General features: G+C 41.6%; 3 protein-coding genes across 4 annotated transcripts; 1 reads left to right on the forward strand and 2 right to left on the reverse strand.

Moving 5' to 3' along the window:
- Window positions 1-32: 32 nt before the first annotated feature.
- On the forward strand, window positions 33-2,261 carry LOC121688643. Of its 2 annotated transcripts, XM_042068364.1 has the most exons (3): window positions 33-826; window positions 1,102-1,326; window positions 1,765-2,261. In XM_042068364.1, the coding sequence occupies exons 1-3, from the start codon at window positions 770-772 to the stop codon at window positions 2,113-2,115; spliced, it is 633 nt and encodes a 210-aa protein (XP_041924298.1). In that variant the 5' UTR covers window positions 33-769; the 3' UTR covers window positions 2,116-2,261. The 2 variants fall into 2 exon arrangements, with proteins under 2 accessions (XP_041924298.1, XP_041924296.1); XM_042068362.1 differs by having other exon boundaries at window positions 33-1,326.
- Window positions 2,262-3,039: 778 nt separating this feature from the next.
- On the reverse strand, window positions 3,040-7,567 carry LOC121688641. The gene is made up of 2 exons (XM_042068360.1): window positions 7,445-7,567; window positions 3,040-5,125 (listed from the first exon to the last, which is right to left on the reverse strand). Exons 1-2 carry the CDS (start codon window positions 7,514-7,516, stop codon window positions 3,173-3,175), a joined length of 2,025 nt encoding a protein of 674 aa, XP_041924294.1. The 5' UTR covers window positions 7,517-7,567; the 3' UTR covers window positions 3,040-3,172.
- A 1,092-nt stretch (window positions 7,568-8,659) lies between these two features.
- Window positions 8,660-13,140, reverse strand: pdia4 (protein disulfide isomerase family A, member 4). The gene is made up of 11 exons (XM_042068361.1): window positions 13,070-13,140; window positions 12,855-12,970; window positions 12,182-12,353; window positions 11,883-12,088; window positions 11,558-11,696; window positions 10,687-10,892; window positions 10,407-10,565; window positions 10,032-10,183; window positions 9,793-9,949; window positions 9,385-9,618; window positions 8,660-9,247 (listed from the first exon to the last, which is right to left on the reverse strand). Exons 2-11 carry the CDS (start codon window positions 12,934-12,936, stop codon window positions 8,835-8,837), a joined length of 1,920 nt encoding a protein of 639 aa, XP_041924295.1. The 5' UTR covers window positions 12,937-12,970; window positions 13,070-13,140; the 3' UTR covers window positions 8,660-8,834.
- Window positions 13,141-14,143: the final 1,003 nt, after the last annotated feature.

Consider the following 14,143-nt stretch of genomic DNA (forward strand, 5'->3'; position numbering starts at 1 on the left):
AACTTCTCTTTGTTCTTGAGGTAGAGCGAACGGATTTTTTTGATCAAGACCAACGTCTGGTCAATTTAATGTATAAATGGTGCATTTTAGGATTACAGGTTATTGTTATTAATGGCATGCAGGGTGCCATTCTTCGATGTTCTGTGTAAGACAAGATGAGCATCGCTTCTATACATAATGGCAGGACGACATTCAATAAGTGTAAAAGCTGTGCGTAATTCTTAATCAGCATATGTAATTGCCATGGTACGGAAGCCGAGAGAGGCCACGTCATATCATTATTTTTTTCACCTTGTTATCTCGAGATATCAAAATAATTAAATCGTGATATCGGGAAAACAACACAATTAATTCGTGATCACGGGAAAACAACATAATTAAATCGAGATCTTGAGAAAACAACACATTAGAGAAAGGTTGTCACGACTCACGCCCCCTTTTTGCTTGACTTCTTCCAAGTTTGTGGGCTACTTCTCCTTTTCCTTCATCATCATGTCAGGAATAATCGACCAGCTGATAGGGGAATATTTTGATCAGGGGTTGACGCAGGGGGAGATAGCACTGCGTCTCCTAATTGGGAATAATTTTAAGATTAGTCCGCGGCACCTCCGCAGAAGACTGGCCCGGCTCCGTCTTTACCGGCGGAGATACAATGATCCAGCTGAGGTCGTTGATTTTATCTCAAAGCAGATGCAAGGGCCAGGTCGGCTTCATGGCTACCGAATGATGCATGAAAGGTGCCGTTTAGCTGGGCTCCGTGTCACTCGGGATGCTGTATGCGAGATCCAGACCACCCTTGACCCCGAGGCTGTTGCGCTTCGGAAAGGTAAGAAGCTACGTAGGAGATCCTACAGTGTTCCGGGGCCCAATTATATGTGGCACATGGACTCTTATGACAAGCTGACCCCCTTTGGCATTGGCGTGAACGGGTGCATTGATGGATTTTCAAGGCACATTATTTGGATGAAAGCGAACTCCACCAATAGCAACCCCTGCGTCATTGCAGCCTATTATGTTGAAGCTGTTACCAAACTTGGAGGCTGTTCAAAGATCCTAAGATCAGACCGTGGGACAGAGAATGTCCATGCCAACAGGCTGCAGATGTTTTTCAGGGAAGATGACACTGGAGAGGTCCATGGTACCCCTTGTGTTATACAAGGAAGAAGCACAGCAAACCAGAGGATCGAAAGTTGGTGGGGGATGTATAGGAGGCAGAATGTGGACTACTGGAGAGACGTCTTCAGAGAGTTTCAAGCTACCGGTGATTTCAGTGGCGATTTTATCGACAAGGGTCTCATTCAGTTCTGTTTCCTAAAGATTGTACAGGTAATGGCGTTTTCCATTTGGATGAGTGCGTAATAGTTGTGCGTAATAGCTTAGCCAGTGCGTACCGCAGGCTGCCAATCACAGATGTTTGCTGCGAGTTATGCTAGACAGAGCGCAAATGCGCTGCTGGTACACTGCTTCAGCTAGGCTACTAGATTTCATTGAATGGTGGATTTGCACAAGGCCTTCACCATGTATCTGCTTACAGTCGAGCTCTTGCATTTTTTTAGCAGTTTTTAAAGTGTAGCCTAACATTGACTTTTTTTTAACATTGACCAATTATGTTATGGTCAAATCACTTTTGTATTTTTACTTTAAGAAAAAATATCTAGAAAAGGTTTTTCAGGCCTGATACTCCATGATCTGTGTGTGTGTGTGTGTGCTTAATCCTACTGGTATCTGTCTGTCTGTCTGTCTCACTATCGGTGTGTGGCTTAGGAAGAGCTGGACACAGTGGTGCGAATGTGGGACAACCATCGCATTCGTCCGGGGAGTAATGGCCGTGATCTCTACCATGGAAAGCCAGTGATGATGTACAATGTACCTGAGCTGTATCATGCACAGAATTATCTTCATCCAGTTGAAATGGACAGAATTAGCACAATCCTAGATGAAGACATCTGCCAGTGGAAAACAGATATTCCCTGTGACATTGATCTACATGACCTGTGCTTGCTGGTGATGGAAGAACACAACCTGACTCGCCGTCATGATGCCGAAGGAGCAATACACCTATACAAACACCTGAGACCAGTGATAAAAGCACTCCTGGAAGGACTTGATGAGTGATGTCATTGAGTCACTGTTTGCCTGTGTATTTCCACACACATGGTTTGGTTAAGTGAGTGTATGTATATATGTGTATGTATTGTAGGCTTTTGTCGTCAAAAGAGGCTTAAAAAACATTTCATTCCAAGGATTCACTAATTTTCTCCCTTTGCAAGTTTTATGGATGTTTTCAATAACATTGCATTTCGTCCAAACTGTGAGTGTGCTTGCTTAATTGTGCCTACATGATAACACAAAGGAAAACTAAATAATTCTAAGGGTTTCACAAACTTTCAATTTTGACTCTATTTGATGGGGGTAGTGCAAGAACAACATATCATTTGTGAAAACAAAATATATTTATTGTTATTACATTTCACAATTAATTAAAAAGACAATGCTTAAGAACAATAGAAAACTGTCGCACTCTCGTGCATTTCATTAAATACATTTCCAAAATTCAGGAGATCCAAGCAGGGATTTTTATTTAATTGGGTGTTATTCTCACTTCAAAACCAACAAAACTATATCCGTCAAACTATAACAGATTTATTAAAGAGATCAAGATGGAAGCAGCAAAACTTAGACCAGTAAGGTTAAATAATGAAGAGATTTGGTGGGTATCTATCGAACAGAACAGGATTTCATTAAAACATTGACATAGTCATTGACATAAAACATGAGTCAAACACACACAAAAGGAGTGGAACACTGCCCAAAACTAGAGGGACCTGTAGCTTTTCATGGGGCATACCCATACTAGGAAACAGTTTCTTCAGTCTATGGTGGATATATTTTACAGAATATGGACTGAAAATGGGATAATAATAATTAGTCAATTATTTGATGGAAATACATTTCAATCATTTTCACAACTCCAAGACAAAAATAAGACACTACATTGCAAAACACACAGATTGGGATAATATCAAAAGAACCTATTAATACTGGGCTTCAACAAAGCTCCAAGTGTCTCATATTTATAAAAAGCCAATGACCAATCAGATGACACGTCACATACTGTATTCGAAATGGAGCCTGGATCCTGTATGCATTACGTGTCTAAAATGAAATAATTTTAGGCCATATCCATTACCCATATTCCACTTTTCAATACAGCCAAGAATTCTGATCTAAATTCAGAAAAAGTGGTGTAGTTTGAAGCCAACTCCAGGGCACAAGAGCATGTGTGTGCCACTGGACGCCTTGCAAAATCAGGCATGTTTACAAAAGTCACCTGAATCATTTTTCCTAGGAAAAGGTCAGAACCAGTGCAATACCTTAGAAAGAGTCCAATCTCTGGATCATTCATCTCACGAATGAAGCGAAGAAGATGCAGAGACGTTGTCCTCTCTGCATGTGACATTTCTCTCGGGAAGTTGGTGCATTTGGTCACATTCCTGGCCTTAGGCTTCAAATCAATGAGGGTCTTTGCCATAACCTCAGTTGTCAAAGAGTCTCTTTCGGTAATACTTTTCAAGATTGGCTTCCAACACTTGATAATGAATGCCGGTTCTTGCACAAGTTCCTTGTGTGCAATTTCATCAAGAAGTTTGGCCAAATTCAGCTCTGTAGGTAGAGATGTGCAGCTGTGACTGCCAAGTATTGTTAACAGCTCATCTAAGTCGGCTTGGTGGAAATCATTTAAAGCCTCTGTGAGGGCATCTTTTTCACTGGGGCTGATGTAGTTGAAGAACGCTTCCATCAAGCTGCATGTAGAGGTGGGTATGGAGAAGGCCTCTAGTAGAAATGGTGGTGCCAGCTCGATAGGAAGATACTTGTACTTCTGCCAACCAAAGGCAACAATTCGAGCCACTGCCTCCCATTCTCTTTCTTTATACGTATGGTGTAAGGTAGGCACCTTGAATGTGGTGCCACAGGTCCTCGATAAGTAAAATTTACCCCAGAATTCAGTAAGACAGTCCATGTTGAGTCCATTGCCCACCCCGTTTTCAATGTCACCATTTTCCAGAACCCGCTGAAAAGATACATTAGCATCCAGGATGTTGGGGTCAGAAAAAGCCTTAATCAAATCTGACATGCAGTGGGCTGAACGAATAGTGAGGGTCTGCCTCTCTGCAACATTTTCAGGGTTTTCATAGAAAGAGGAGCTGGAGTCATCACACATCGGACTAACATCACTATCTGTTAGCAAATTTTCAAATAGAAGCTGAGGGGGAACTTCTGGGGTATAGACTAGAGTGTCACTAGCGTCATCACACAGGATCACCACAGAATCACCAAGAAACTGAACTTCATCATCCTCATTTGAATGTGGAATGACAGCTGCACATGTAGACATAACAGGGCTGGAGGTAGACATGAGCTGTGCCATTTCATGAGGCACAACAGGCATTACAGGGCTATGGAGAGATATCTGGCAATCGGGGAAGCTTGAAGAACTCTGGAGGGTAATGCAAGTGTTCTCCACAAGTGAACTGTCCTGTCGAGGTGTGTCATTGAAATTAGTTTCTGAATTCTTTTTCTTAGTGCAGACATACAATCTAAGTATTTTGTGCCGAGTCAGATCATATAGACTTGCTATAGACAGTGTGTCTTCTAAAGGCACCTCTGAACCCATGACACAGAGTGTAAACTCAAAGTCATCCACTTGCCCTTTCGTGGATTTTCCATTCGGGAAAAACATTCTCTTTCCATCCTCAAGGATGTTTTTCATTGTTTCATCTTTCCTCACTATAACCTCTCTTGTGCCACCTCCAGTTGGACGTCTAACTTGTTTTAAAACACCATTATGATAATTCATCCACCCTACTTCTATCTTTCTTGTATTTTTTTCCGCATTCTTGTTCCCAACGCCAAAACTTTTGCGAGAATGGGTTTGCGTGGCTGTTGGTGCTGGGCCACTGCAGGGCAGTTTCATTTTCGACCGAAGACGATCAATGAGAATTCTCCTCCTGTCTTCATGGCATTCGCCATTGGTCCAGTTCCTGGCAAACACTCTGTCTCCCAGATGAGGTATATACCTGGACAAGGTGTCATCATCTATTACAGCCATAACGTCATGGTCCACCTGAGAGTGTAAAAAAAAATCTTATCAAAACATAGTTGCAGATTCTCAGATTTATCAGACCTAATACACTCACCTAACCAATCATTAGGTAAACCATACCAGGCTAGACCACCTGTTGCCTTCAGAACTGCCTTAATTCTTTATGCCATTGATGATTCAATAAGAAGCAGCTGCAAGCATTCTTCATACATTTTGGTGCATATTGATAGTATAGTATATGTAATCAGTCAGAAAGCCACCTTGGTGCTTTGTTTGAAAAATGAAACACATCATGCCTAAAAGTTTTATTTATGTATTTATTTATTACATTGAATCATGTACAACAACACAGCAATTCATTCATTCACCAGCAAAAACTTATCTGGGTTTCCCCTTAAGGAACCAAAGATCATTTCATCTGTAGACAGAACTGGTCCTGATATGGGTAACCAGTTTTTTACTGCAAACCAAAAACTTTGAGTGACAAAACATGTAGGCCTACAAAACAAATGGGTTGTTGTTGCAGTTTCTTTCTTGCAAAATGTATAGCTCTAATTCCATGTTAAAACGTTGGCACAAAAAATCATTGGATGGGTATAGGCCTAAATATTGTTTAAAGTTTTGAGAACAGTGATCCTCACTATTTTTTTCACAAGAGCCACATTGGCTAAGAAGTATAATTCAGATGTTTGCGTTTTTGTAGTGCAGTATTGTATGTTTATGAAGCTCATTTGAAAAAATATATTGGCTGTGTTAACACATACAGTGGGTCCCATTTAGAAGTGGCCACTTCATTCACTCTTTCCGTGATTCATGCAGCTGCGTGAAATGTAATGTAACTTATCGCCACGAGGTGGCAGTTTAAGTCCGCTGTAGCGTTGCCGGTAAACAGGACAGCGGATTGCATTGAAATGCGTTGCAAGTGGCAGTGAGATACTGTAAACAGAACGAAACTAAAGATCACCTCGTTGAAGTCATACAGTAGACTAGGCTATATCAGAGCCTACTTTTGTTTTTATCAAGCTGGGACCAGTACATCAGCTGGGACCAGAGATGATGGCCTTTTGGCGAACAGTTTAGGCCTACTCAAAATATTTAAACACTTTCTGTTATGAGGTTGTGGGTGGTCTCACTGGGTGTATCTGTTCTTGCACGCATTGGCTTAATAAAGTGCTTTCAACATCAAGTAGCCTACATATTCCTTATTGACAAGGGAGGCAAGAGAAATTGTAAATCCACATGTCATCATGCCTAAAACCGATATGTGCGTCTTTGGACCTGCAGAGGAGCGCTGGTGGTGGAGTGTGTGTACCGGTATGAGTGTGTGTGTGTGCTATTCATGGGTTAAATTTCTGACGTGAACCGAGGTGACTGCCAATGAAATCAACACATGGGTGGTTGTTTTTCAACCCTTGAACTTTATTGGCTATCGTGGTTGTTTACTTAAACCATGTGATGTAGGAAATTACATTTCATTCAAAACCTGTGGCTTGTGGCTGCAGGCAGCGTGGCTCTCCTGAGGAGTTAAGAATGCTAAACTAACAGTGAGTTAACCTGGAGTCGCTAGTGCTAACTGAATGAGTAATCTTGGTAACTTCACAATTTGGACTAGTTCTCCGAAACCAAAATAGCGTGAGAAAAGAAACAAAACAGCTACATTATCATAATTGGATTATGACGGCGTTTCCACAGAGAGTGGATAGACGATGCTATAATGTATAGCCTTCAAGGGAGAAGGTAGGCTAAAATTGTTTAATATGCTAGCAGCTAGCGGATCGCTAGCTAGTAATTTATGGCAATTCATTGATTTAACGTTACGTGTTATTTGCCAGGTTAGGTATTCATATTTTACCATGTTAATTACTGCTATCTGGATACTTGCTTTTCAAAGCTAGAGACACCACGAGTTTTTCCTCGGGATTGTGGCATGTGTCTCTGTTTAATGATCGCAGCTATTATGTTGTTGGCTTGTTGGTGGTCTGTGATAAGGAATGCCCGTGCTCGAAGCTATTGATTCATAGGCAGAAGGTAGATTCGGATGGGGCTACAAAGGCAGACCATATACCGCGTCAAAGCCGGGTAAACAAAGGCAGCACGTAGTAGCTTCACTAACTGCTTGGTAGGTATTAGCTTGGATGTTGTAGTTACTGCATATCTGGCATAATCAAGGCACTACTGCATTAACCACACCAGTGGAAAAGAAAACTGTAGTGCTGGCTGCCAGCGTTGGTAGCTAGGTAGCTAGCTATAGTCCCGCCCTCGCCTGCTGCTAGATGCAACAGGTGAGCTTTAAATTTATGCTCAGATAGGGTACGTTTGTTAAGTTTGAACACGTCTCACCTTGTCCTCTATCATCCTGGTGATGTTCTCCTCTGCTACCCCCCTCTCTCTCAAAGCTTCATAAAACTCCATTTTACACTATAAACTATCACTTCTTCACACTATTGATCTTCTTAAATGTACTCTCTTCATCAAGCAAAGGGGCGTGACGTTTTCTTGTTCGTTTTCCCGTGATAACGAATTAATTGTGTTGTTTTCAATTAAATCGTGATCCCGATATCACGATTTAATTATTTTGATATCTCGAGATAACAAGGTGAGAAAAATAATGATATGACGTGGCCTCTCTCGGCTTCCGTACCATGGTGCAGCACTCGCATAGATTTTCAATTAGATGTTGTGCAGTAATCTCTTTGCCCTCGATGTTTTCCGCTTCTCCTATGTATGCACCGAGGTCACCCGGTTTATTATGTCCCACCCACATGAGGACCACAGCCACTGAAACTGCAGTGACATCAGCATGTATAATCTATAGAGCATAGCCTGCTTACTAATACAATTCACCTCCATCGAATTCTTCTGTGCTCTGTATACAATTGTGCAGTGGTTAGAAAACAATTCTCCAATTTATCATTCTTATGCTGTGATATTTACAGCATTAAGTATATATACTCTTTTGATCCTGTAAGGGAAACTTGGTCTCTGCCTTTAACCCAATCTGTGAATTAGTGAAACACACAGTGAAGTGAAGCACACACTAACCAAAGCAGTGAGCTGCCTGCTACAGCAGCGCTCGGGCAGCAGTGAGGGGTTAGGTGCCTTGCTCGAGGGCACTTCAGCCCTTCCTACTGGTCAGGGATCAAACCGGCAACCCTCCGGTCATAAGCCCGAAGCCCTAACCATAGGCCACGACTGTCCCAAAATTGCAGACAGTCTTCATCAGTATTTTAGTTGAACACTGGAAGACCTGGAAATTGAATTACAATAAAACATAATCAAATGATTCTGATCATGAATAATATCAGAATCATTTAATCAATATTGACCAGGGAGGAACAATTTGATTAAGTGCAGGAATATCAGAATATGGCACCTGGAAATTACATTTAAAAAAAAAAAAAAAAAAAACTTGCAATGTAATACATTCTAGAACTACTGCCATAACAAAGACCCTCGATTACAAGTCCTCCCTGGTTATACTCTGATCAAATGGCATGATGTATGCATTGGGACGGGTTAGAATTTTAGATTGTAATATAGTTAAACGAGACTTCCTTAACATTTTCACATTTTATTTAAAAAGAACTTAGAAATTTTGTTTACAGTGCTTCCGCAATGGGAAAAAAAAAAAATCTCAGTAACAACTGTTACAACCGCATCAAATCACTCCTTTTTTTCTGGAATTTCATTCATTGCCCCAGAAACTGCAGTTCATGGTCCTTCAAAACCCTTAAAGTTCATCTTTCTGGGATAACTTTGTAGCATGCTCCTCCATAAATTTGCTAAGCATCTCGACATCTCGTTTGCCTCCTTCAAATTTGATAGGACTCTCCTTTTTGTTGCTGAGCGCAAAATATATTGTAGGGAAGCCCTCCACTTTGTAGCTTTCGTGAGGCACATCATTTGCAGTAGTATCCATTTTAGCAATGACCAAGTTTTTCTCGTTCTTGTACTTCTTGCCCAGAGCGATATAATCAGGCTCCAGCTTCTTACAGTGTCCACACCAAGGGGCGTAGAATTCTATGAGGACGTCTTTCTTTTTGTCCATGACGATTTCGTCAAAAGTCTTGCCAACCACAACCTTGACTGGTCCCTTGTTACTTTTTGGAATGGGTTGCGATTTAACAATTGCTTTTAGCTTGCCTGCAAATATAGAAATAAGATACATCACTGATCACTCAAATACATTTGGCAAGAAATATACATATTCAAATTTTAAACCAATGTTTTATTTTAACCCAGTTATAAAAAAAAAAAAAAAAAAAATACATATGCCTTACCTTTTTTAAAGGCCATGACAAAATCCCTGAGCACTTCGGAGTCAAACTCCTCAGGTTCCATTGCATACTTCTTTCCCCCATCTCCAAGAATAACAGCGTTCACCTCCTCCCCACTGTCACTCAGCCCCAGGCTCTTCAGCTCATCGGAGTAGTCTTCCTCGTCAGCAATGGCAAACGTGTACTCAGGGAAGTCCTTCGCCACCTCCAAAACTTTACTCCTCCAGAACTGCGTGGCTGCACAATACAGAATGGCAGTCGTCTAAATGTGGCTTATTTGAAACATTTCTTTCTAAAGAATCATGGTTTTAAGCTGAGAAATGGGCTTAAGACTAAAGATCCATACTCTAGTCTGGACACAATTCAAAAAGTACATTTTAATTGCAACACTTGCACAACTGCAACACTTACCTTTTCTGTAGTCAAAGCTGAAATCCACACCATAATACACCACAACCAGCGGCCTCTTTGTATAGCGCTTGGCATCATTGCCCTTTTTTCGGTGGCCAACTAAGGGCAACACATTCTTCTTGAAGAAGTCTTGAATCTCCGATGAAGATGTAGAATCCTGCAAGGACACGTCACTATGAGACCAATTTAAACTACACTGGGACGAGTGAAATTAGACACATCCGGCATCGTAAATGCACCTTAATGGCAAGTGACTTGGACTCTGGCTCATGTTTGGAGCGGAACTTCTCCGGCTGCATCATGACCACATGTCCAGATGAGGCCTTCAGAAACTTGGCCACATCGCTACTGAAAGTGTGCCGGAACTTGTAGTCATCTCTCAAGACATTGCCTTGAAACAAACAAAAGATGTATTGATTATAGATTATGGTTTATGTTATAACCCACGGCACACATCAACTTTGATCTACTGCAAACTTTGTTTAAATCTATAAAACTACCTGGGCAAACAGGCCACGCAGTGTGTTAAGCATTAGGGGGAGTTTGTCATTCAGAGTTAGTCATCAGTTAGACCCAACAGGGGAAAAGTTACGATGCCTAAAGATTATACGCACAAGCTTCCATGTATACTTCAAGCGCAGCGTCTCCTTCACTTGAGAAAACACCTACAATGATCGCATCATCTCCGTCTTTGACTAACTCTTGGACTTGTTTCAGAGACTGAATTTGCTTCGATGGAGGTCCTGCCTGGTCACTCATGTAGTCCACAATGCCTAAACAGACAGCACGCAAACCACAGATTATTCAACGACACAAATCACAAACACCACAAGAAGCAAAACATGACAGGTTTATGTGCAGTTATGTGCAGTTTATGTGCACAAAAATACTTACCAAAGTTCTCTCTTGGCCCATTGTATTCAAAAGGTTTGCCCTTTCTAAAAATTTTTAAGGTTGGATAACCAGACACGTCATATTTAGTGGCAAGTTCAGGTTCTACAGTGGCATCCACCTTGGCCAGAGGAATTGGTGGCGTGCGAGTGCTGAGCTCCTTGGCGGCCTTCTCATACTCAGGGGCTAGGCGTTTACAGTGGCCACACCTGGGGGCCAGAACAAACATGTGGCATGCTTACTTTTCTGCCGTACTGATTACAGAACATAATAGCGCTGAGACTTAAGGACAGATCCAAGTTCTTTACTAGCATACGTTTTATTTGTCAGGATTCTCACTCTAAGTGAAATGTAAAATTCCATGACTTTTCCCTGACAAAAAAACCTACATTTCCATGACCTACTTTATAATGAAGATACAAGATTTCAGAACAGTCGTGTAGCATTCAAGAATCTTTTACTTTTATAGAGCGAGAGATGAATAAATGGGTATTGAATGAACAAAGTTGGGCTAACCACAACTACTCAAGCAAGCAGTAAAGCTAATAACCAGATATAAACCAATTCTGAATACAAAATTCCCTGATATTCCATGACCTTGCCCCCAAAATGAGAAAATTCCCGGACTTTCCATGTCTGGAATAGACTTTCCAAAATTCCATGATATTCCAGAAACTTTTTGGTACTAATACATGACCTGACATGAGGCTGTACACCACTACTACTGCACTGTAATAAACTCATGGCACAGTTTCAATAAACTCTTAGTGCAGCTCTTAGTTCCGTTGATTGCAAGTGCACTTGCACGCACAGAACTTACTGCAAGAACTTTGCTAAAGGAAAACGTCATAGGTGACCAAATCCTGGTGCTCACCATGGGGCGTAGAACTCCACCAGGATGATGTCGGCGTTGTTGACTACTTCATCGAAGTTGTCCTTCGTGAGGACCAGCGTAGCCTCCGGTGGCGGCTTCCAGTCTGGCTGTGCGACTTCTTTTACCCTCGCCACAATGGCTGCATTCAGAAACGAAAGTGATGTTACGATCGGGCACTGGCAGGGCACTGGCCATTATGAATGGATCAAAGTTTGCCAGCAAACTTTTAACAACACATTACACACAGAGGTCGTCAACTGTTTGACTACGATCATAAACACTGATTGGGAAAGAGAGGTTCCATATACTGAAACAGATGTCATACCTTCCTGTGACCGATCTCCGTCATAATCCACAGTTTCCCCCTTCTTCAAAATTTTGAATGTGGGATACCCTGAAACTTCAAATCTGCTTCCAAGAGAGCTCTCTTTGGTGGCATCGACTTTTGCAACTGGAATAGGTGGGTCATTTTCCTTCAGGGTCTGTGCAATTTTCTCATATTCAGAAACGAATTGCTTGCAGTGTCCACACCTGTCCACAAAAACGTATGGATCTCTGGTAAATCTTATAATAAATACATCGAGTAAACGGACTGTTACTTTAAGCCAAACAGTGCAGTCTTACCATGGAGCATAAAACTCGACCAGAACAGTGTCTTTGTCCGTTATGAAAGTGTCAAAATTACTATCTGTGAGAATCAGCACTCCGTTTTCATCTTTTACTTCCGTGCTATCTTCATCATCGTCATCGTCATCATCCCCATCATCGCCCTCTTCTCCAATGTCCTCTACTGAATCTGATGACACATGATTTAGCTTTTAACACTCATGACAGGAATAAGATGAAAGCGATCATGCACATAATGAGGAAGTCTGGTTTACCTTGTTTTCGTGACTAAACTAACGCCAAGTTACCAGCTACTTCAGAGCTGCATGCATAACGTTGAGCGACGCCTTCTTGTCACAAACGTGGCCCAGAATGAACCAGCCCATCATCAGTGTACCATCAGTGGTAAATTGTGGGAAATGTCTGCATACTGCCAACAGCGGTGAACAAACAGTATTGTGCTATAAAGGCTACTACTGCAGACAGCACATTTTTCTAGCTTGATGGTGCACTGCAAGTACATGCTGTCATGGAGTGGCAGCAGCAACTAGCATGCTAAAGGAACACCCTTCTGCCTGAAGTAAACATCAGTTTACATATTTGCAATGATAAACATAGTTATCTGGATAGTTGACATAAACGGTAACGTTGACGTTATTGCTCCCCTCACATTAGGCTAGCTGCTACTTACCAGCATCATCTTCACTTCGACTGACCGCCACAAAGTGTGCTATGCCCAGCAACACAATGAATAACAATGTGATCTTTTTCATCCTCAACGGGAGACGTTCTCATACAACAGTCAACCTATGGACAAAGAATTCAGTCAATTGGACCTGATAAGAAGAATGATATTGTTTCCTGCGCTAACGTTAGTAGCCAAGCTGTATAATGAAGGTAACTTACCTCAATCTCGAACAACGTTTTTATGCAAGTTAACTTGTCTGACTTGCCATCCTGTCATTGGCTTATTCCTTGACGTTCTATCCAATCGCACCTCGCCACTCAAGTCTGGAAATCAAATACGTTCAAAAGCTCAATTGGTTGGATCAGTGCCGTCGCTCCGATCTGAGATTTCATTGGATGTACATGAACAGGACAGAGACGTGACAGGAAAAGGATGCAAGTTTATCAACGTATCCCAAACCCATGATCCAAACCAAACTTATCAAGCAAGTCCCATGTCCACCCTGTCATGACAGTAAAATAAAGAATCATTTCTTGAAAATGTCTATTTCGCTTCTGTTTTTTTAAAAATGGCTGACAGCCATGAAATACAGCTCAATTAAGATTTGGCTTAAACAGCACTATGGAGTTTTGGTCAAAAAATAATGCCTGAAAGAGCATACACAGATACACAACCTTGTAAAACCCAGGCATGGGCGGATTATGAACTTTTGGGCCCCTGGGCCCAGATGTATTATGGGCCCCCCACTAATTGTCGTATATGTGGGAGGGGGGGTTTGGGGGTCCTCCCCCAGAATTTTTTTAATTTGTTTGATGTGATTTCCTGTATTCTGGTGCATTTTGGGGATTGCCAATACTAAATTCAATCAGATTCATAGCCTACATCCTGATTTGTTGATATTGAGGCAATGATTCCATGCAAAGGCTTGGGCTTCAGGGCCCCCTGACCCCTTGGGCCCCTGGGCCTGGGCCCGGTAGGCCCGTGCAGTAATCCATCCCTGAACCCAGGCACTGCAAGAAGCTTGCCAATAACTGGTGTCTTTTGGCGACCTAGTCAGCACTTTTGCCATGTGTGCAAGCATAGTGCATATTCTGGATGACAGGTGAGAGAGGCACATATGTTTATCTGTCCTGCATATGACCATGTACCATCAAAATACATTTAAAAATGAAAACTAGGGTAATTCTTGAGCAAATACTCAAAAAAGTGTCAAATTGCATAAAAGCAATTCACACAGATTATAACGTTTCTGTATCAGACTAAATTAAAACATTATCATTTTTGTCAACAAA

The sequence above is a fragment of the Alosa sapidissima genome, chromosome 17 (assembly GCF_018492685.1).
Source record: "Alosa sapidissima isolate fAloSap1 chromosome 17, fAloSap1.pri, whole genome shotgun sequence".
Lineage (NCBI taxonomy): Eukaryota > Metazoa > Chordata > Actinopteri > Clupeiformes > Clupeidae > Alosa > Alosa sapidissima.